Consider the following 23945-nt stretch of genomic DNA (forward strand, 5'->3'; position numbering starts at 1 on the left):
GTGTAGCACTTTATCCCGTATAGCACTTAGTTCTCACACTTCCGGCTGGTATTCAGCTCTGATACCAATTCCAACGACCCGACCCGCTAGCAACAATAACTCGTTGAGCCAAACCACCGGCCCAAAATGCTTAAGCCTAATTATTATTATTAGCGTGGAGGCCTCATATAAACTGATCAGAATCAGTATTCCATCCGATGTGGGACTATTGGGGGCGTTACATTAATAAGATACAAATTCATTCATCTCATTTAGAGCTGATTTAATCTATTCGGGACAAAATGAAATTAAAATGAGTTCCAAATCATCTATTTGGGAATTCATTTCAATTATAAATATGTATGTACAAGTATGTACATGCATAGTTATGTATGTGTCTCAATATCTTATACAAAGAACAAAGTTACTATTTGTATATAAGGATTAACACGAATGTATGTACAAGTATATACATAGTTATGTTTATGTACCAATATTTAATACAAAGCTACCACTTAATACACCAAGTTAATTCCAAAAATCAACTTGATAAATAAAAAAAAAATTAAGCAACCAATAAATTGTGCAAGCTATCTTTAAAAATTTAAATATTCAAATCGATAAACAAATTTGAAAATTTCGATATGGTTTGATTTGATCGATTTTCCACTCCATTGGTTTGATTTTGGTATTGATTTTCTCAAACCAAATTAGATTGATTTCACTTCAATTTATGTTGTAACCTGAACCAAACTAAACCACTCGGTCCACGCTCATCCCGTATTATTTTTCTGATGTTCATTTCTTTGACAGAATTATAATAATAATATATGGATGCTAAGTCAATAATTTTTGATAAAAAAATTTGGCGTCAAAACATTGAAAAGACGTGAGAATTTTTTTCGAAAATAAAAATTTTCGCGAAAATTTGTTGTTTCAATTTCATGTTTGTTTGGTTCTAAGAAAAACAAGCTTTTATGGAAATTTTTTTTTGATATTTTATAAAAAATTATGTTTTCATTTCCTAAAACAAAAATCTAAAAAACGAAATATAGTATATCATGAAATATGATTTTTTTTTTCAATATGCTTATTTTCCTTCAAATCAAATAGACAAAAAAAATTAAAATTTTTTTTTGTACTTTTTGAAAAATCAAACAGTCCCTAAAAGAATATTTATTATTAAAATAAACTTTGATTTTAAATGGTAAGCTTAATCCTTGTCCTTAGCACATAAGTGGGTTGAAAAAGTAACTTATAACTAAATCATTTTTTAATCAGTAAAATTAATGAACAAAAAATGGGCCAAATGTGGTAAATATAAAAATTTATGAGGGGCATTTTATTTTTAAAGGAATATAATAACATAAAGTAAAACTTCAATATAAGTTAATCTAAAACCTTTTTTTTCTCTTTTTTTTTTTTTTTTTGATAAATTACACATTTTCTTTACTTCTCAAACTTTAATTTATTATAATTTCTGACTCGAACTGTAAGACATATGGCGCTTTAGACCTCGAACTTTTTGGATTATTGCAATCAAGTCCCACAACCATTTTTTTTGAATAATTATATATGAATTAATAATTTTGCAGTAATATAGCATTCTAATTATTCCAACAATTCAGAAAGATTGAGGATTAAAATGTCACATATTTCATAGTTCGAGTCGCAACTTGTAAAAACTGCGACGAATTTAAGTTCGAGTACTAAAGTGTCACAAGTCTCATAGTTGGAGGACCAAAGTGTAATTTTTTCCCCAAGGGCCAAGGGTATATTACGAGGCCGGCCCATTTGGGCCAATTTGGGCCCAAGTTAATCTAAAAATAATACCTATAATAATCAAAATGAACGGCTGAGATCAAATCTCGCATTTCGCAACCGAAACCCTAATTTCGCCTCCTCGGCCACGCGGGACTATATAAACCCTCTTCGCCGCCCGCTTTCTCTCTCTCACCCTCGTCCTCTTCCTACCCCCGAGCGAAACCCTAACCCTAGCGCCGGAACCCTAACCCTAGACGCCATGAAGACGATCCTGGCGACGGAGACCATGGACATACCCGAGGGGGTGACGGTGAAGGTGAATGCGAAGATTGTGGAGGTGGAGGGCCCGCGGGGGAAGCTCACCCGCAACTTCAAGCACCTCAACCTCGATTTCCAGCTCGTCGAGGGGGGGAGGAAGCTCAAGGTCGACGCGTGGTTCGGGACCCGCCGCACCATGGCCGCGATCCGAACGGCGATCTCCCACGTCCAGAACCTCATCACGGGCGTCACCAAGGGCTACCGATACAAGATGCGCTTCGTCTACGCCCACTTCCCCATCAACGCCTCCATCACCAACTCCAACTCCTCCATCGAGATCAGGAACTTCCTCGGCGAGAAGAAGGTATATAAGCGCCCAACTCTTGATTCCGTTTGGTTTGATGATGTGTTTTGTGGTCAGATCCCACTTTCGTGTTGGTCTGTGCGAGAAGTTAGGGTTTCCTGATGGATCTATGGTTGATCTTCTAGGGTTTTCTCTCCGTTTTTTTTTGGATGGGTATTTACGGCTATGCTAGATGAGATTGGCTTGTTTATTGTAGTTTTGAACTCAAAATTTTATTTTGACATTTTTGGATATGAGATCGGAGTGGTTTCATGGTGATTTTTTTCAGAAATAAATTGGCTTTGATATTTGTGGTTAATCAGAGTTTTTCCCTTAATTTCTGTATAGATATTGCGGTATTTTTTAAGCAATGATCGTGCTATTTGATGATTTGTGGTTCGATTCAAAATCTTTGCTTTTTATTTCTCTCTTTTTTTATTTTTTAAGTATCTGCTAATTGTTATGTCATTGATTTTGTTCATAGATATGCGGCTGGTATAGTGCCTTGCTAAATAGATGTATTGCTGATCTCTCATATTGAAGCACAAAAGGCCTAACTCTATGTTGGATTTTGATATATGGAAACTCAATGTCCATTGCAAAGTGCTTTTATTTCTTATCAATTGTATAATGTCAGATTTATCTTCCAGACGAAGATTGAATGGGCTAATGGAATGTTTTCGTTATTAGTTGTTCTCAATGTTTAGAGGAGGTTCTACTAGGTTGCATTCTCTGCGTGTCCATTTATTGCGTAGGTTTACAGCATGCTATTATATTCTTTAACCATGGTAAAGCCAGGAATTTGTTCTGAAGGGCTTAGATTGGGTTTCTGACACATTGAATTTCTGAAGTCGGAAGATCAATATCGAACCCTTATCAGAAGCAAGAACTAACTCGTATTTTAGTCGGGCAGAATGTAATCCTTGTTCCTTTGAGGAGTGATGTCATTTCTTTGTTCAATAGTATGGAAGTTGGTTATGCCTTCATTATATGTATTCAAACTGGATCCGTTTGGCTATGCTTTTGTGAGGTGTTTGGTGCCGGATTCGTTTTGTAATTGTGTTATCTAGAGTTGATATTTGCTAGGTTAATCTGCTTGTTTTATAAGTGTCTTAAGATAACGCAGTTCAAGTCAATGTAGAGAACAGTTAAACTTATTTTACGTAAGTTTGGTTTAAGGACGGGCTAGTTCTGAAAGTTCAGGGTCATACTTGACTTTCCTAAAGCGTATTTCAAGTCGTCTAACCTCAGATTCTGCTGGATGACCCTATTTGGGGAAATGAACTCTATTTATTCACGCTCTGATTAAATGTGGTCTATTAGATAATTTAGATTCTTTCCATCTTCTATATTTGTGCACCATCAATTGAGTCTCGAGCATAGCCTTCTAGCTTTTTGTAGGAGCTTTTATGTCTCTGAATTTCCTTAAGTTGATATATAATTTGGTGTTGATGAAAACGTTGTAGATAACTGAATGACATGAGATTAAATTACTTTTATATGGACAGGAAGTTTCCAACTTGCATTTAAATCTTCGAAAGTTCTATGTGGTTTATTTCCCTTTTGTTCTCAATTTATCATATTCATTACCATAATCTCATTTGGCTGGTTAATCTTCTATTCCTTTTGATTAAAGTACGTCCATATCATGTTATCATAGGCAATCTTGGTTTTTTTTTTTGTTATTTGGGTTTCTGTGGGTAGTATTCTTCCATTCTCCAATGAAAACTTTTCTTCTATCACCATGAATCATGTAATGAAGTCTCTCTCTCTCTCTCTCTCTCTCTCTCTCTCTCTCTCAGGTGAGGAAAGTTGATATGTTGGAAGGTGTCTCAATTCTTCGCTCTGAGAAAGTCAAGGATGAGCTCGTCCTTGATGGCAATGATATCGAGCTTGTCTCTCGCTCAGCTGCACTCATCAACCAGGTCTGCATCTTGATATTTTTACTCAGGGACCGACTGTTTGGCCTATAGGAGCTTCTGAAAATCCTGTCATCTGAAGCAGCATCTTCAAATTGAAGATTGAGATCCTTCTTATTTGGTCGCAGAAGCTCTTTTCATCTTCTGCGATAGCAAAAGTTTCATATCTATGTTTGTCGGGGGCAGCTACTCTACTCTATGCAGTAGATATTTTTACTCAGGGACCGACTGTTTGGCCTATAGGAGCTTCTGAAAATCCTGTCATCTGAAACAGCATCTTCAAATTGAAGATTGAGATCCTGCTTATTTGGTCGCAGAAGCTCTTTTCATCTTCTGCGATAGCAAAAGTTTCATATCTATCTTTGTCTGGGGCAGCTACTCTACTCTATGCAGTAGATATGCAAGCTTTTAACAAACGAAAGATCTAAATGCTTTCTGTACTGAGATGAGAAGGTGAACAAGCCTTTGAAGCTCGACAGCAGAATCTCAAAATTTGGAGCTTTTGCTTCTGTTGTGGCAGAATTTTGTTGTCGAGATTTTAGGTAGCGGGTTACTGTTTCTTCCTACAGCTCTAGTCAAACTACTCTTGTGTAGAAACTCCGACCATGCCAAACAGGCAATAGGCCGCAAACTCGTCTTCTCTTCGGTAGCTTTTGTTATCAACATGCATAAAACCCTAAGACCAATGCTTTCTTTTCTTTCCAACAGAAATGCCACGTGAAGAACAAGGATATCCGGAAATTCTTGGATGGCATTTACGTTAGCGAGAAGGGCACAATATCTGAAGACCAGTAAACTACATACTCGAAGAGTCGATACGAGCGAGGCTTTACCTTTTTAAACTTTTCGCGGTGCATGCAACAGAACTCGGGCTTTATTCTTCTTTCCATTGAATGTGGTGTTAAGAGTTTGGATATTCGAGTACTAGGTTAAATTTTGGTACTACTATTTACTCGTCGGACGATCTGTTTTTGTTCTATTTTAGTACTAGCGAGTCGTTAGAATCATGTTTGATGTCAATTATTAAGACGATTCGATGTGCTTGTTCTTCGCCTCTAGTTTAAGAAATCGCGATAGAAATTGCCGTTTTCCGACTGATACTTGCTTGCAAGTTATCCATATTTATTCTGACCAATGTGATTGCTAAGGTGGTGTTTGATTTCACCCAAAACTATGAAACCAGTTCTCAGGAGAAAAAGTGTTTTCCATTGAAGCTGCAAACTTAATGTGTATCTGTGCTTGGCTCAGCGCGAGTTAGCACCAGTTCGGCTCGAAATGAGCTCGAGATTGATCTGTTGTTTAATAAACGAGTTGACTTAATGTGTATCTGTGCTTGGCTCAGCGCGAGTTAGCATAAGTTCGGCTCGAAATGAGTTCGAGATCGATCGATCGTTTAATAAACGAGTTGAATGCGCGTCGGGGTCAGCTCGATCGTGGTAAGTTCGAATTATTAGATTAATATTAAATGGAATCCTCACTCCCCTTCTCACCAAACAAAAAAAATGAACTCATTTGAGTGGGGAGTGGGGACATGTATTCTCTCCAATGGAATGTATTCTCCCTTGTGCCAATATAATTTTGATGCCATTTTTTTTTTTTAAAACCCAGAAGTAGTAAACATAGCTTTTAGCCAAAAGAGGGGTTGAAAAAGTCAGCATTTAGCCGAATTTGGAACATTTTAACTGTTGTGATGTTCCTAAAATGCCAACAATTGGTATTTATGATGAGATTATTTTAGGAGAGATTATTATAGGGGAAAATTTGTATGAAGACCCCCTCAACTATACGTCACTTGAAAATGACCCCTTCTCCTTTATTTCTGATTGAGTTGTACTATAAGATTTAGGTTAAAATAATATGAAATTTTAATATAATTCACTTCAATATTATTTTTAGTAAATAAAACTGGAATAATTGATGCCGCGTAGGTAATAGAACCGTGGATTTTGACTAATTTCTCAAACTAAGGAGGTGTAAAAAGAAAGAAAGAAAGAAAGAAAGAAATAAATAAAATGTACTTTATTTTTCTGGATACATCTTGTCTCGTATATTATCCGTAGAAGAAAATAAGAAAATATCAACTCTAGCCTCGACTAGAGATGTCAACATGTCGGAATCGGAGCGGATTTTCAAAAATCCGAATCCGACTCTAAATCCGAGATCCGTTTCCGAACCTGAACCCGACGGATTTTAAAAATCCATATCCAAATTCGAATCCGACTAAAAATTCAAAACCCAAATTCGAAACCGAAAATTTGAATCCAAAATAATTATTTTTTTAATATTTCAAAATATATTATAATAAATCTAAAATTTTAAAATACAAAATCAAATATAACATTAAATTTATATATATATATATATATATAATATAAAATAAATTCGGGTTCGGGTCGGATACGGTTAAAATTCATATCCGAATCCATATGTGTCAGGTTTTTATTTTTGATATCCATATCTGAATCCATATTCATTTAGCATCGGAAATATTCGTTTATTCGGGTTCGGGTTCGGGTTCGGATAAATTTTCGGGTATCCATACCTATTGACGTCCCTAGCCTCGACCCTATTACTATATCATTTTTTTTTTAAATTTTGGAGGTTATGTACAACATACAATACATATTTAGGGGTAATGTGAATTTTAGCATAAAAAATAAAATTGAGAGACCTATTTCCAAAATAGAATAATTTGAGGGGGGTTCCCATGCATTTTCACCAAAAAGATGTAGAGGTGAAGTGATATTAAAGTACTTAAAATTTTCTTTTAGCATAATTCTTCTTCACACTCTACCTCTCATTTTTCTCATTTTTTTTACAAATTTTTTTTAAAAAAGAGTGCAAAAAAGCAATTAATTAATGTTGGGTATCATATTCTCTCATTTTCAATGATATTATTACTACTAAGTTAAAGAGAATTTTGAGAGCAAAGATATTGTTCCTTTTCACCATAAAAGGTAATAAAAAAAATAAAAAAAAGAAAAAAAAAGAAAAAAAAATTGTTCCTTTGTCCTTTTTGGATCAATTTGGTCCTTTGGGTACTGGAAATGTGTATTCCTTTAAATTCCTTTGAGTAATTATTGGTCTAAAAAATGATTAAGAGGTTAAAAATATATAATAATGTAATTAAATTGCTAGGTACTTCCACTTTTGCTTTGTTATTTTATTATTGGTAATGGTTAATGGAACAATATAATGGTAAGGTCTCTTTTACCTGTGCTTATATGGATCTTTGTCTGTTTGTTTTCCTCCAAGTTAAGTGTGTCGGATAGTTGGCGCTAACCACTAATCTCAAAAAGTCGAGCTGTTAGAAATATATAATCAATTCACTTAAAGCGTACAAATATAGCGCTGGCGGATCTCGATTGTGACTCAGCCTATCCAGCCTCACGTTCCTTCGAACATGACTCGGTTCAACCCAGCCTCACGCAATTTCGATTATGACTCGGCTCACATGGCCTCCCGCCACAGTGCAGGATGCTGGCCCATTTAAGCCAACAAATTGGTCATTTTGTTGGTTGTAATAATACTAAATATAATAAAGTTAAAAATACAGTAGGTGTAATTATATGCATTTTATTTGGGTAATAGAATCGTCTCTCTGAATCACTCTTAATATAGAAGAAAAAATATTTTTTTATTTAAAAGATGATTAAGAAATTAAACTTATCTTTTATTTAAAGTAACTTTTCCTAACTAACGTAGCTGGAATTGCGGCTAATTTGAACATTCTTCTATATGTTGCAGTTGAGGATCCTTATGCAGTTTCAATCGTAACAATTGAATTTAAATGTATTAAAACAAACACTAGATTTGGATTTTCATATAGTTATGATTGCAGTGCAATTACAACTGCATGCAATCAAACAACCTTTTATATATAATTAAAGATATTTATGATGCATGAAAACAGAAACCCTAATTTTAAAGCCTTTGTTAATATTGTAATGAGAAGTTATTGTAATAGGAAAAAAAAAAAAAAACTTAGTGAGAGAGCCTTATAGTAGGGGTGTAAACGAGCTGAACATGAGCGAGTTGGGGTCGGCTCATGTTCGGCTCGTTTATTAAATGAGCCGAGCACGAGCTGGCTCGTTAAAGTATCGAGCCAAAAAATTCAGCTCGGGTTCGGCACGTTTATTAACTAGCCGAACACGCTAGCTCATGAGCTGACCAACAAACAATAAATTAAAAAGAATTAGATTAAATATATATAAAAAATAAATTTATAAAATCTTATTCATTAGACTTTGATCTAATAATTGAAACTTTACATATAAATGAGACTTTTATAATTAAGCTCACCTTTATATTTTTATTTTGCTAAAAATTAAATAATAAAAATATATATTATATATAATTATTTATTTATATATAAAAATATAAATTAAATAAATTACATAAATATAAAATATATGTTTTCGAGCTGTTATCAAGCCGAACACGAGCGAACTGACCTTAGCTCGTGTTCGGCTCATTTATTAAACGAGCTGAAAAATTCAGCTCGTATTCGGCTCGTTTACTAAACAAGCAATTTGATCTCGAGCTCATTTTGAGCCGAACACGAGCTGGCTCGCAAACAGCGAGCTGGATTGCCACCCCTACCTTATAGTGTCTTTTTCAAAAAGGTACATTAAACTACTGTACATAGTCTTTCTTTTTTTATGAGAAAAAATGCCAAAAATTATTGGCGCTTTATTTATTAAATATATATTTAAATGCCAAATTTCTGGGATAAAAAGGATTCTTTGCCAAAGCTATTATTAAAATAAATCTTGCGCTAAGGACACTTTAAATAATAACTAATAATGTTTTAAAGCGTCGGCAAGAATAATCCTGGCGCTTGTAAGGGGCCGTTTGGTTAGATGTAATTACAAATACAATATAGTTAGAAATATATGTAGTTAGAAATACAACAGTTACAATTACATGCATCCTATTTAGTTGGATGTAGTAGAAAATACTGCAATTATAAATAATTTGTTTGATTGCATATAGTTGAAAAATAATTTTTAAAATTTTATCATTTTATGTACGTGATGGTGAGATTACCTCCAATGTTAAAAAAAAAAAACTTTTTGTTTAAGAAATAATTAGGAAGTTAAGCTTAGCTTTTGCTTAAAGTTACTCCCTTCAACTGCTACAGTTGGACCTCCTCCTGCAGTTCCTATTGCAGCAGTTGGAGTCAAATACATCAAATCAAACACTGAATTTATATTCGCATGTAGTTATAACTGCAGTGTAGCTGCAACTACGTGCAACCAAATAGCCTGGAAAAACGCCAAGTGTAAAGAGTCGTTAAGTAGGCATATCGGAAAAAATATACCAACACTTTAATATAGCGCAGGAAAATTTTAGCAGTATTTGATATAAATATGTTTATTGGCGATATCTAATCATAATGTTAGAACATGCCAAATATTAAAAATATTACAATAAAATATCATCTAAAAAGCGTTGTTTAAAATATATTATACTATAGTATTATACTAGTGTAGTTAACCGCGCGATGCGACGGGTAGGTATTATCGAAATATTAGATTTTTAATTCAATCCAACCCATCTTAAATAGAAACTATCAAATAATTCTAAAATATACTGTAAAATAGGTTAAAAATAGATAACAAATAGAAAATAAGAGAGAGAAAAAAAAAATAGAGGAACTCTCACTTGGCATTGGTCTCTAAAAGGATGAGACTTGCTATTGCTTTCATTGCCACCTCAATCTTCACTGCCATTGCCCATGTTTTCTTTCGCAGCCGCAGCCGCAGCCGCAGTACTGCCATCACATTCACCACCTCCGTCATCACTATGACCTGAAACATCTAAAGAACTTTAGACAAAAAAAGAGGAGGTAGGGTTGTGGGAGTTAGGGAAAACGAATGGTAGAGAAGAAGAAAAGACGCGTGTGCTGGGGAGGAGGTAAAAAAAGGCGTTGGAAGTAGGTGAAGTAATGGACGTTGAGAAGATGAGAAAATAAATGTTAGGAGTTAAAAAAAAAGAAAAAAATAGATCCCACGCCTCATGTTAAATGAGAATAGGAGAAGACACCAAAATTAGTAGTTAACAAAAAAAATAAAAAAAAGTAAATGGATGCCACACTTTTTGCTAAATGAAAGAGGTCATAATTTATTATAGAAAAGAATAAGGCTTTTATTTTCGTAACATGCATAGGAGAGAAGGGGGCTTTTGTGTGAGTTTGTATGGTTTACGATTATATTAGGGTTAGGGTGGATGGACGCATTAATTAAACGTTATATCTGAATGGAAGACGAAGGAATGGGTTTTTTGTGTGAATTTTTAAGTTTACGGTAAGATATTGTTAAATTGGGTGGACGTGTTAATTAAACGTTATGTGCATAGAAAAGGCGAAGAGTTGGTTTCATAAGGTGAAAGCTAACAGTTAAGTAAACACAGTCACATGATTTTTTTTTTGGGGATTAATGTATAGGTATAGATGTGGGTGTTCTGCATTAACTTATTTTCTATGAAATGATAAATCTATTCATATAAATAAATAATAAATATATATAAAGGTAAAAATAGTGCTTAAAAAAAAAATAATAAAACCACATTATATATAAAATATTCAACTTGGTAGAACATATATGTAATAATTAAATATATAATTATTAAAGGCCTACATTGAGTGCACTTTACATTTTTGACATTGCTAGGATGTACTAAAAATGTAATATATTTCTCTATCACCTTCATTGAAAACATGCAAACCCTTTTTACCCTCATCATAACCAAAAGGTTTCTAAGTATAAACATTTTAGGCTTTGCTAATTAACCAAATGTTCTTGGGTTAGGATATATAATTAATATTACCCTACCAAACCCTATTATAGGATTGAACAAAAATATTAATAATGGGTGGATTGTTTATATAAAATTTTGAAATGCTATTTAATATTAGAATATTTGTACACTCGGTCTAGTATTAAAATTTTATTATCAGATTAGTTTAATTAATTAAGTTGCTGTCCTCTAAAACTCTAATTAATTTTTAATGAAAACTGTTACATCACTACCACGTAATGTTTGCCTACTACGAAATCTTTTGATGTGAAAGTTTTTATTTGATTTAATGGCGGTCTCGACGACAGAGAGTGGAATAAAACATATACTCAATGTTAAAAACTTAATTAATTGAGAAAATTTAAAAATTAGAGAGTAATTAAAGTAAAAGATTAGATAAAGGTTGGAATGTAATAACCCTTAGGCCCCGTTTGGTTCGGAGGATAAGTGGGGATAACGAAAGTTATCCCCGCTATTCCGTCAAACGGGATAATTTTTTGCCAGGATATTTTATTTCAGTCAAAGCTTGCTATTTCAGATTATCCCAGAATAGCAAGTTTTTTTACTATTCCATCATTTTGGTGGAATAGTACCATTCCAATATTTAATTTCAAACTTAATTAAAATTATAAAATAAATTAAAACTAAATTATATAAATATAATATAATATATAATATATTATAATACATTATTTTTGTTATAAACCTAATTTTCATCCAAACGTAAAATTGATCTAATCCCTGCTTATACCTCAATTTATATATATGTCTGAAATACCCACTTTTTTCTTATTTCCGAGCCAAACGATACCTTAGAATATATGCAATCACTTTCTCCGGTCTCTTCTTGCTTCTTATGCATGAATTTTCAATGTTTTGAATTCCTTCTTGTACAATCAATCTTTGTTAAATTATATAAAATAATCCTTTTTTTTTTTTTTTTCAATATTTTTTTTTGACATTTGGACTCCGGACTTTTTAATATAGAGTAGGGCTACTATACTCTTATGAGTATAGAGCCCTTCGTACTTATAAGTTGTTTTCAATGTTGGGTTTTTCGAATCGACGATCCATACCATTAATATGATTTAAAGTATTTAAAACTTTTAGAAAATAAATTTCGTAAGTTTTCGAAATCATTATAAAGTCTATTAAGCGGGAATAAAATGAACGGTTAAAATCGAACGACATCCTAAAAATGGATGATCGGATCCTTCAATTTAAGATTAGAGTTATTGATCTTTATTTAGGTAGTGAATAGAATTTTCTATCAAAAATTCAACTTATTCCGAATCTTTTTTACCGTTAAACTAGCAAATATCTCATACCGGCCGCTAAAAATTGTTAATTTTGTAAGCTTTTGATCGTAAGGTAAATGACGTCGAAAATTTATAAAATTTGGTTTATAGAAATTTTAAATGCTCTAAATGATGTTTAACGGTATGGATTGTTGATTCAGAAGTTCTATCATCGAAAACAACTTATGAGTACGTAGGCGATCGTACGCATAAGAGTATAGTAGCCGGACTCTTTTAATATATCGAAGACGTAAATATAAATTAAATAAAAAAAAATTAATAATACTATGCTAAATTATATAAAATAACCATTTATTTTTTAAAAGATGTATTATTAAAAAATAATATTTTTAATTTTTATATGCAATAAGCTTGTAAATACACTTATGTGTATAAACCCAACAAAAAGAAATTTGGAACAAAACAAAAAGAAATTCTTGCTATATACTTGAGCCTCTTTTGGTGGAGGTGTATATATATATAATATATATATATATATATATAATATACTATATATATATATATATATTTAAACATTTAATTGTTCTCCATGTGAGGAAATAGATATAATGGGGGCTTCACTTGATGGTATATCTTGTCTTGTCGAAGAGACGTAGAGAGCATTAGATGCCTCCTCTTCAAATTAACACGAAAAAAAAAAAAGTTATGTGTCGATTGTTTATCCAACGCAGCATGTGAGCTCGATACTTTTGATAGATTCATGACATAAATTTTAATTAAATAAAAAAATAATTATATTAAGAGTTTGGTATTGTTGGATCATCGATGCTAATCATTAATTTTAAAAATTTGAATTGTTAGGAATACGCAATTAATTCACTTAAAGCGTACAGATACAGCGCTTACGGGTCTCGATTGTGACTCGGCCCAACCAGCCTCACGCCACTTCGAACATGACTCGACGCCACCGAGCTAACGCCATTTCGAATATGACTCGACCCAACATGACCTCCCGCTACAGGGTAGGATGCTGACTCATTTAAGCCAACAGGTATGATTCAAATTTAGAACATCTCGCTCTAATACTATTTGAAACAATCATTGTACTCTAAACACTTAAGCTGTTAGAGAACGATATTTATATATTTTTATATTTGACACGATGTGGTCTAACCAATCACAATTGTTTTTAGAATTCAACCATTCTACGACTATTTATAGAAAAATATCTTTCTTATAATTTTTTCTCAAAAGAAGGTATTTGATTTCACGGCATATAGGGCTGGCAATCCAGCTCGCTGTTCGTGAGCCAACTTATATTCGACTCGAAATGAACTTGAGATCAATCGCCCATTTAATAAATAGGCCGAACACGAGTTGAATTTTTCACCTTGAAATCTTATCAAGCCGAACGCGAGTTGGGTCAGCTTCGTCGCAATCGGTTCGATATAATTCGAATATGTACATATATATAGGGACTACTATATTTTTTAAAGTACATAGAATTATAACTTGTTTTTAATGATGGGATATTCAATTCGGCTATTAGACATGATCTACGGTGTTGAAACTATCTAAAAACCAAATTTAATAACTTTTTTTTATTTTGTTTAACTACTAGATAAGAAGTCTCAAAATGAACGACTGAAAATAAAAAAGTTATACAAAATAGTGATGAAAGACAGAAATTTTAAATCGAAAATATTAATTTTGCTCTTGATGGTAACTAAAATTTTCATTAAAAAATCACCTAATGCAGATTTTTCTACATCATTGAACTTACAAACGCGCTACATCGGCTATTAAAATAATTATTTTTGAGACTCTTTGATCACTTAATACATAATGTCGAAAAATTATAAAATTTAATTTCTAAATAGTTCTAATGACGATGCCTATCGAAGAGCCGATCGTCAAATCGGATGTTCCATCAATAATATTTACTATCCACTTTTTGATGATTGAATGCCTAGTGTTTAGTGGAGATTAGTTGAATAGTAATAATTTAAAATAAGGGTGAAACGGTGGATAGTAACGTGAAACGGTGGATAATAACTACTATTTATATACTATTAATAGTATTCTAATTGAAATATATATATATATATATATATAGAGAAAGAGAGTTGTATTGGAATACTATTAATAATATGATACTATTCACTTTGTGACTATTAGATGCCTAGGATTGAGTGGGTCGCGTGGTATAATAGTAATGATCTAAGAATAAAAAGGTGAATACTATTTACTATTAATAGTATTCTAACTGAACTAACTCTCTCTCTCTCTCTCTCTCTCTCTCTCTATATATATATATATATATATATATATATATATATATATATATATATATATATATGTAGATTTAGGGCCAATCCAAATATAAAGAGGTCTGATTAAAATTCCAATTTTCTAATTTTCTTTCCACTTTTCACCTAGTAGTAGAACTGATAATCTAATTTATTGGTCGTGAGCCAACTCGTATTCGACAAGGCAGAACAAACTTGATTTTTCAGCTTGATATTTTAACGAGCCAGCTCGCGCGTGTTCGGCTCATTTAATAAATAAAAGCACACGAATGAGCTAGCCCTAGCTTGCTCGTGTTCGGCTCATTGATAGCTCTAACTGTATATAGCATGATGTGATATATTTGCTACACAGAAAACTTTCTCCTCTAACACACCCTTAATTTTTTAATTTTCTTCCAACTTAATTTTCACATAGTAGGAGATTGAACTGACAATCTAATTTACTGTTCTTGAGCTAGCTCATATTCGGCAAGCACAACACAATTTTGATTTTTCAGCTCGATATTTTAACGATCCAGCTCGTGCTAGGCTCTTAATGAATGAGTGCACACGAGCTTGCCCTAGCTCGCTCGTGTTCGGCTGGTCGACAGCTCTAACTGTGTATAGCGTATAGCATGATGTGATATGTCTGCTACACAGAAAACTTTCACCTCCAACACACACCCTTAATAACCATGTGTTCATGATTAATTGTTTCCATCTCATCAGCACCACTCACGTGTAGATACCATGCAATCTCCTATTATACCTTCATTATTTATTTATTTATATTTTTTGTGATAATGCTTGAGGGCCCCTCAACTTTAATTATTTTGATAAATATATGCTCACCTTTTGGATTTTTTAGATTTTAGTGGGTTTAGTCTAGTCAATTAAAGTTTCTAGTTAATTCGTTTAACTGATCTCACCAACATTTTATGTTTTTTATCACTTTTTTAGTAATTATTGTTGCTATTTAGTCCGTATATTTTTATCTTATTATTCTTTTCTCTAGTAATTAAGTTAACTTTTCTAAAATGTCTTTTCCAATAAGAATCCTTTCTCGTCCTTCATGTCACAATTGTATATGTTATTTTTCCCCAACTTTTTGGTGAGAAAATTATTAAAAATATAAAAAGTTCCACATGGCAAAATATAAAAAGTTCCACATGGCAAAGCAAACATGTTGAAAAATAAAAAAAAAAAGGCTAAATTATAAAAAACTTTTTTATGCTTTAGTATTCCCGTCCTAATTATCTTCTGCATTAAAAATTATATCAATAAATTTTACTTTATTATCATCTTAAATAAATAAAAAAAATAGATAATTAGTAAGTAAATAAGTTTATGTATTATATAATTCCACATCTTAACATATATTCAATTTGCAACTCAAAAAAATATGAATATTTAGATAAATGAGATATCCGATTATACTAATTCTATCAAAATTGATAGTTTATTTAGCAATTTATTCAAAATTTATGATTCTAGAAAAATGTCCCATTATTTGAGGCAAGTGCTAAAGTATATATAAAGCCAATGTAGCTAAAAAACATAAATGCCATTTCTCATGTTTAAGGAGTGCCAATGTCCTGGTGACACCACTTAGATATTTAGAAGCTAAAGTGTACATGCCTGAATTGACTTAAAGAAAAATAAAAAAAAAAGGGCTTTATAGGATCCATAAATAGCCTGGTTGTGAACCCCAAAGCCAAGTTAGAAGAGTGTTAACAAGTCTTGTTCAAGTGTATACAAGGGTGGTGGTGAAGAAAGAAGAAGAAGAAGATGATGATGATGGGGTGGTGGAGGGAGCGGGGGCCGGTCGCCGTGATGGTCGCCGCCGACGTCGGGTTCGCGGTGATGAACGTGATGATCAAGAAGGTGATCGACGAGGGGATGGACCGCCTCGTAATCGTCACGCTTCGTCAGCTTGTCGCAACATTCTTCATGGCCCCTATCGCGTTTTTCTATAAAAGGCACGCACATATATATCAGCTATAAATTTTTTTTTTTTTTCTCCATATATTTATTATAGAAGTACTGTTTAAACAGATCTATTTAAAAAAAATAATTGTAGCGTTGGTTTAGTAATATTATTCAAAACTCTTTAGTTGCCAAAGAGGTAGCTTTCATTATTGATCTATTGACTCTCTTAAGAAGGTTGACTACAATGAATATATTAATGAACTACCCTAATCTTTTTTTTTTTTTTTTCTCATTTCCACACAAGTGGTGCTAATATATAAATTTCTTTTTTTAACCATTTGACTGCAGGAAGACGAGACCAAAACTTACGGGCGAGATCTTCGTTTATCTCTTCTTCAGTGCATTATTTGGGTAAGAAAACACAAATTAAAACAGTTATTATATTATTATAAAAATTTATGAAAGTATATCACAATTGTTATGGGTCGGGTTTGGTCTGGTTCGCTTGATGAGGTGATCAGTTCTCAAATTTCAATAACTGAGGCCCGGTAAAATTCGGGTCGGGTTCGAGCCATTCAATTATTTGATAGATCTGCTTCGGCCCGACTAATCTTACTCGACCCAATCTGACCAGATCTAAAATATCTAGTTTTGTATCGGGCTCGAGCCTAGCAAAAATTTTGGTATATCTACAAAGTCTTTTTTTTTTTTTTTTCAAATATAATGAAAAGAGTTTCCACTCTCAAATTTTTTGTTTAAGTTCTATCTCAAACCACACATATAGAGTATGCAAAAAATCCAACAAATGCGTTTAAACATGTAAAGCTCGTGGCCGATAAATGTTGTGCGATGATGTTGAGTTACCTATTGATTCGCGCTCTGCAGTGCCTCTCTACCACAGTACCTGTTCTTTGTCGGGCTGCAGTACACGTCGGCGACATTCTCATGCGCATTCCTCAACATGGCTCCGATATTCACCTTCCTCATCGCTTTACCGCTACGGTATCTTATCGGAACCCTCGCATTAGCATACTCATCAAATAGAGTAATCTTGATATGTTTAATTTGTAATTCCTTATTAATTATAGTGTAGTTAGTGGGATTACTTAGAATGTGTTGAGGTACACTACTTTTAGAACTACTGTGGTACACATCATCAGTGTTTGGCTATTGAAATTGATGTTGGAAGCATCCGTGGGACCAAAAAAAAAAAACAAAGCTGCTTTAGCTGTAAGCTAAGGTTTTATAAGCACAGTTGCTTTTGCTTTGTTGGACAAGTTGGTTTTTTATGTACCAAAATGGAACTAAGCCCTTTTCCTCAATTTGCTTTTTATGGTGATGTTAAAGGGATTAGTTGCAGCTCTTTGTTGGTAGGAAGTAGACCTGGCAAACTGGCGGGTTGGGTAACCCGCAGGCAGGTTGGGTAATCCGCAGGCGGGTTATTGTATTCGTGGGTTACTCGCAAATTTTTGGATAGCCAACATTTTTACCCATATCCGCTTGCGGGTGGGCGGCTAGGTATGCAGGTTACCCGCAATTTTCACACATATAGAGTGAGGCTACTATGCTATCGGAAGCACGGAGCCTTCCGTGCTTCCAGCTTGTTTTCGATGTTGCGACTTTCGAATCGTCGATCGGCTCCGTTAAACTTGATCAAGAGTATTTGGAGTACCTAGAAAATAAATTGTATTATTTTTCGATATCATTTGCCTAGTGATCGAATAGGCTCAAAATCAACAAATTTCAATGGCCGTAGTGAGCCGTTTGCAAGTTTAACGGTGTAGAAATATCCAAATCACGTGAAATTTTGATAGAAAATTCTTTATACTATATAAAACAAGATCAATATCTTTGATTTAAAATTTTAATGTCGTATTATTACATTTTGTAAGATTTTTATTTTCAGCCGTTGATTTTGAGCCCCTTCGTTCACTAGGCAAATGATATCGTAAAATCATAAAATTTATTTTCTAGGTACTTCAAATACTCTAGATCAAGTTTAACGAGCGATCTGACGATGCGATCAAGAGTCGCAACATCGAAAACGAGCCTAGAAGCACGGAAGGCTCCGTGCTTACGACAGCATAGTAGCCTCCACCTATATATATATATATATATATATATATATATATATATATATATATATATATATATATAAGTTTTAAAAGCTTAATATAACTCATTGTTTAAAATATCATAACATACAATAAAAATATTTAAATTTCTAAAGCAAAAATATTTCATAATATAAAAGACACGCAATAAAAAATTAGAATTAAAATTTTTAAGATTGATAAAATAAAAAATATATATTAATTAAGAAAATATATTTTTAATTAAAAAATATATGTGCGGGTATTCGTGGGTACCCGCAGGTTATCCAAAATACCTATTCTTTAATGGGTACCCACCCGTTTTACCAGTAATTTTTTGTATTGGAAAAGTTGGTATCTATACCCGTAAATTTGTGGATAACCTGCGGGTACCCGAGGGTTTGGGTCAAAATTGCTAGGTCTAGGAAGGTCTGTAACTAGCTTAGGAATGCGTTTTTCAAATGTAACTGAGCTTTCATATTTTATATTCTCGAAAGCTAAAAGCTTTAGAAAAATGGCATAGATGATCACTGCAAAAGTATATATGTAGATGCACAGATATTTTTTCGATAAAAATCACTGTAGATTTCTTCAGCTGTGATTGCCATCATCATTTTATAGCATTAGAAATATTAAGCTCAAAAGAGTTTGAAAAAAAGCTGCTTTGGTTGTAAGCTAAGGTTTTATAGGCACAGTTGCTTTTGCTTTGGTGAAAAAGTTGGTTTTTTATGTACCAATTAACTACAACAGAATTAGGTTATAGGGACACATGTTTGGGACACTTTTGAGTAAGTGTCCCATTTATGCTAAAATTTAAAAACACATCTATTAATGCCTAAATATAAAGCCCAATCCAACCAAAAATAAAAAAATTACTCTACTCAACCCACCACACTCTGTCCATTTGGCCCGATTACAAACAGAAAAGAAAAAAAAAAGAAGAAAAATCAATTACTATCTTTCCTTCTCTCTTCACTCAATCCACTGAAATTCTAGACGAAGAGCCTTTACTGTCATCCTCCTCCGCCACCGCAGCCAACGAGATAGAGTTTCGGCGGTTGCTAAATGTTTAAATAAATGTTGGTAAATTAGTAGCACTTTTTTAGGTTATAGCGACACTCTTTAACTGTCACTATATACCTAGCGACCCCACATATAACAACACTTTTTAAAAGTGTCGGTAATTTTAACTAGCGGCACTTTTTTGACATGTACCTATATTTAAAAGTGTCGCTATAGACCGTTTTTGTTGTAGTTTTCTGCAAAAGGAAATGAGCCCTTTTCCTTAGTTTGCTTTTCATGGTGATGTTAATGGGATTAGTTGTAGCTCTTTGTTGGTAGGAAGGTCTATAGCTAGCTTAGGAATGCATTTTTCAAATGTAACTGCTTTCATATTTTATATTCTCAAAAGCTAAAAGCTTTAGAAAAATGGCATACGTGACTAGGGTGGCAAATTCAGCTCGCTGTTCGCGAGCAAGCTCGTGTTCAATTTGAAAAAAGCTTGACATCGAACTGCTCGTTTAATAAATGAGCTGAATACAAGCTGAATTTTTCAGCTCATTTAATGAACGAGCCGAACACGAGTTAGGTCAATTCGCTCGTGTTACATACATTTTATATTTATGTATATATAAATAAATAATTAGTTTTTAGCTTAATCTAAATATAAAGCCCAATTCAATTATAAAAAGGTCATTTATATGTAAAGTTTTTACTATTAAATCAAAGTCAAATAGATAAGATCTCATAAATTTATTTTATATACCTATCTTTTATAATTTTTTTAACTTATTATTTATGGGTCAGCTCGTGTTCGGCTTGTTTATGAAATGAGCCGAACACGAGCCAACCTCAGCTTGCTCGTGCTTGGCTCGTTGACACTCCTATAGGCGACCAACACTAGAAAAGTATGTAGATGCGCAAATGCTTTTTCGATAGAGGTCACTGAAGGTTTCTCTAGCTGTATTTGCCATTACCATTTTATAGCATTATAAACACTAAGCTCAAAAGAGTTTGAGAAATACTTATGCAAAGTAAGCTAATGCAATGCAGACATTCTATATCCACTACTAATGTTAGTGCAATTAGTGGAACTACACATATATTATCTTTATCTTAATGTAGGTTACTCTTAGCACTATAATATACCTTAGTGTTTTCCTACTGAAAAAGTTTGGTAGCTTCCGCAGAACAAAAATAGTGCCTGCTTTATTTGTAAGCTAAAGTTGATGTTTAGATAATGGGAATGTGTCCTTTGCCTGTTATAGTAATGTTGATGGGTCTAGCTGTAATTGATTGCTCTTTTAATGGAGGCCTAGTTTTGAAATATGTTGTCGAAATACGCCCACTTTCATACTTTGAAAACAAAAAATCTGAAAGTGTTTTGGAGTTTCATTATTCTGATTCGAAAATAATGGCATCGAAATTTGAAAATCTCCACCGGAGTCTATGGAGGTCGCTAGAGACTTCTCCGGTGTAGATACCGATCGCCATTTCATAACATCGGAGGAGCGCAATTCAAAAGAGGACTTGACTATGATCGAAACGTACTGCACTGCGATGTGCAAAGGCTCGAAGCTAGAGCCATTGAAGGTGGTAGTAGTTTTTACGGTGGCACGTGATATTGCAGCATGCAGGGATTGGCTTTTGGACATACAACTAATCAAGTCCGGTTTCAAGTTTGGCCTGCAAAGCTGGTGTTAGATATGTCTCGAATTCTAGTGCCACAAGGTCTTTTAACTCTATTCTATTTTGATTATCCCATTAAGTTAAGTTTGGATTATGTCTAATCTAATTAAGATATTCCTAGTTTTAGTGGATTTGTTTCGAATCGTATTAGGATTTAACCACTATTATAAATATACCCTTTATTCTATTGATTTGGTGCGGAAGATGAGAGAGGGAATATGGGTGTATTTTTGGGATTACCTAGAGTTTTATGAGAGAGGCATATTTTGTACACCATTTTAATTATAATGAAGATCTCCGCTCCGTCTTCGTCCGTGGACGTAGGCCAGTGGCCGAACCACGTAAATATTGTGTGCTTTATTTTTCTTCTCTCTTTCTCGGATCTCTTTTGGTATTTTGACACCCGACGAACTAGATCTTTTCGGTTCTAGTTCTAATAGCTGGAATAATATCGCACTTTAGAATCTGAACTTTCTGATATGTTACAATTTCATTCCCGACGGTCAGAATATTATCGACTCACCCTCTGAAAACTATTTTGTTACAGGTTGGAGACACTGGACCTGAAGAGCAAAGCTGGGATGTCAAAGTTGCTAGGAACAATCACATGCCTGAGTGGTGCAATTCTGCTCACTCTCTACCAAGGCCCAGTCCTACCCCACAAGCACTCAACACAAACCCTAATAAAACCCTACCATATGGGGTACAGCTCCAACACAAAGCAGTGGATGGTTGGGTCCATTGCCCTCCTAGCTGGGTGCCTCTGTTGGGCTTCTTGGTTCTTGCTGCAATCTAAAGTGTGCAAGAAATACCCTGCCATTTATTCTGCTACTGCTCTCATATTCTCACTGAGCTTTGTACAAGCTACTGCATTTAGTTTGGCTACTCAGAAGAGCATCTCTGTGTGGGTTCTGAAGAAGAAGTTAGAGATCATTACCGTCGTATTCTCGGTAAGGAAAAGAAATGGAGTAAGTTCAATCTAGCTAGTCGATGAACAAAACGAATCGTTTCGACTCAAAATGGGTTGAAAAGTTGGGGTCTAAAATTTAACATTGGCTCGGATTGGATTCGAATCGACTTATACGAAGCTACTTGTTTAGGTCAACTTAGCCCAGGCCAAACCCAACCTTATAAACCAACCTAACTAACTCTTTGAAACACCCAAATATCTTATCAACTGTGCCAGCAATATGAAGCCAATAACTGACCTCTTATATCTGTCGACTATTGTTGCTGTTATAATGCATTTTAATTTCAATCGTGCTACAAAATTTGGTGCGCTAATTCCTTCTCAATTAAGCTGAATCAAATGAGTGATTAATTAATTACATGCAGGGAGTGGTGGGATCAGGATTAGGGTTCCTGGCAATGTCATGGTGTGTGGGGAAGAGAGGCCCAGTCTTCACTGCTGCATTCACTCCTCTCATACAAATCATGGTGGCTGCCTTTGATTTCTCCATCCTCCATGAACAGCTTCACCTTGGAAGGTATATTGGAATGAACTCTATTCTTATCCTACATATTCATATTCTTAGATAAGGGTAAATTGCACTACCGCTGGTCGCTGAACATCGAGCTTCAATTAGTTCCGATTAAGCATCGAACCGTATAATCAATTCCTATTTTAATGTGATCGCTCCGTTAAACTTCGGTTTTGTCGATAAAAGAAAAAAGTGGTTGCTAATTTAGCTGTCATATCATCTTCAAGAAATGAGGTAAAAGTGGGTACTCATTCAACTGGCAAACGATCACTTGAGACGACGTGATAATTGGAAAAGACAAGTGATTTTGCGACAAAGTCATGGGCATATATATATATATATATATATCAAGTGACAGGTGCTGCAGTCATGTCATTTCTTGGCTGAATTAGCTTTCACATTATCTTTTCATTAGGAAAATTAATTTGAACAATAAATGAGGTTCGACGTCTTAATGGAAGTAAGTCGAACTTCATCATGACCGCCGGTGCAATTTATCTCATTAGACAGGGAGGTGATATATATTGAGAGAGCTATTTTTGATTAGCGAGGGTGATATTCATCGAATCTGATAAAATTCAGTCAGTAATTGTAACCAGATTTAATGAATCAATCTACAATCAACATGTTTATGTTGTGAGCTAACAAGTACAACTATTTTGTCAATTTTCCCAGCATCTTGGGCTCTGCTCTTGTGATTATGGGGCTCTATTTCCTTTTGTGGGGCAAAAGCAAAGAGGCTCAATTAAGCAATGGAGTTAAGCCTAATGAGGAGCATGTTGAACAACCCCCTGTGCAAGTACAAACTGTTTAGTTAACAAAAGAAGAGGTTCACTTTTAAAGTACCATTATTTAAAGTTGAGCTTTGTTGCAACCATATGTAAGTTTGAGATTTTGATTTGAGGAACATCCACTTAATTTATGCAAAAATGTTGAAGGTTTAATTTGGATTATAATAGGCCAAATCGGCATGTTTAGGGCTTTTTCATGAGAAAGGAGGTGTATTTACTTCTTGTTTAATTTTATGTCATAATTAAGTCTCATTGGAAATTTATCATGCATGTGTTGACATTGCTTAAGGAGAGAGAGGCCAAGGTTCTACTAAATTTGCGGTATTAATTTGATGCAGTCGATTTAGCGTTA

General features: G+C 33.8%; 2 protein-coding genes across 2 annotated transcripts; both read left to right on the plus strand.

The window, feature by feature from the left end:
• Positions 1918-5363, plus strand: LOC109727389 (60S ribosomal protein L9). The gene is made up of 3 exons (XM_020257506.1): positions 1918-2365; positions 4147-4269; positions 4972-5363. The coding sequence occupies exons 1-3, from the start codon at positions 2003-2005 to the stop codon at positions 5056-5058; spliced, it is 573 nt and encodes a 190-aa protein (XP_020113095.1). The 5' UTR covers positions 1918-2002; the 3' UTR covers positions 5059-5363.
• LOC109727067 (WAT1-related protein At3g30340-like) lies at positions 16350-23797 on the plus strand. The gene is made up of 6 exons (XM_020256949.1): positions 16350-16590; positions 16889-16951; positions 17426-17542; positions 21869-22271; positions 22657-22808; positions 23478-23797. The coding sequence occupies exons 1-6, from the start codon at positions 16400-16402 to the stop codon at positions 23614-23616; spliced, it is 1065 nt and encodes a 354-aa protein (XP_020112538.1). The 5' UTR covers positions 16350-16399; the 3' UTR covers positions 23617-23797.

The sequence above is a fragment of the Ananas comosus genome, linkage group 22 (genome assembly GCF_001540865.1).
Source record: "Ananas comosus cultivar F153 linkage group 22, ASM154086v1, whole genome shotgun sequence".
In the NCBI taxonomy this organism is placed as follows: Eukaryota; Viridiplantae; Streptophyta; class Magnoliopsida; order Poales; family Bromeliaceae; genus Ananas; species Ananas comosus.

Bases quoted from the DNA above. Each gene is read 5' to 3' on its own strand.
- LOC109727389 (XM_020257506.1), top strand. From the start codon at position 2,003: ATGAAGACGATCCTGGCGACGGAGACCATGGACATACCCGAGGGGGTG. The intron at 2,366-4,146 runs GTATATAAGCGC...TCTCTCTCTCAG, and splicing joins ACTTCCTCGGCGAGAAGAAG to GTGAGGAAAGTTGATATGTT. The intron at 4,270-4,971 runs GTCTGCATCTTG...TCTTTCCAACAG, and splicing joins CAGCTGCACTCATCAACCAG to AAATGCCACGTGAAGAACAA.
- LOC109727067 (XM_020256949.1), top strand. From the start codon at position 16,400: ATGATGATGATGGGGTGGTGGAGGGAGCGGGGGCCGGTCGCCGTGATG. The intron at 16,591-16,888 runs GCACGCACATAT...ATTTGACTGCAG, and splicing joins ATCGCGTTTTTCTATAAAAG to GAAGACGAGACCAAAACTTA. The intron at 22,809-23,477 runs GTATATTGGAAT...CAATTTTCCCAG, and splicing joins GAACAGCTTCACCTTGGAAG to CATCTTGGGCTCTGCTCTTG.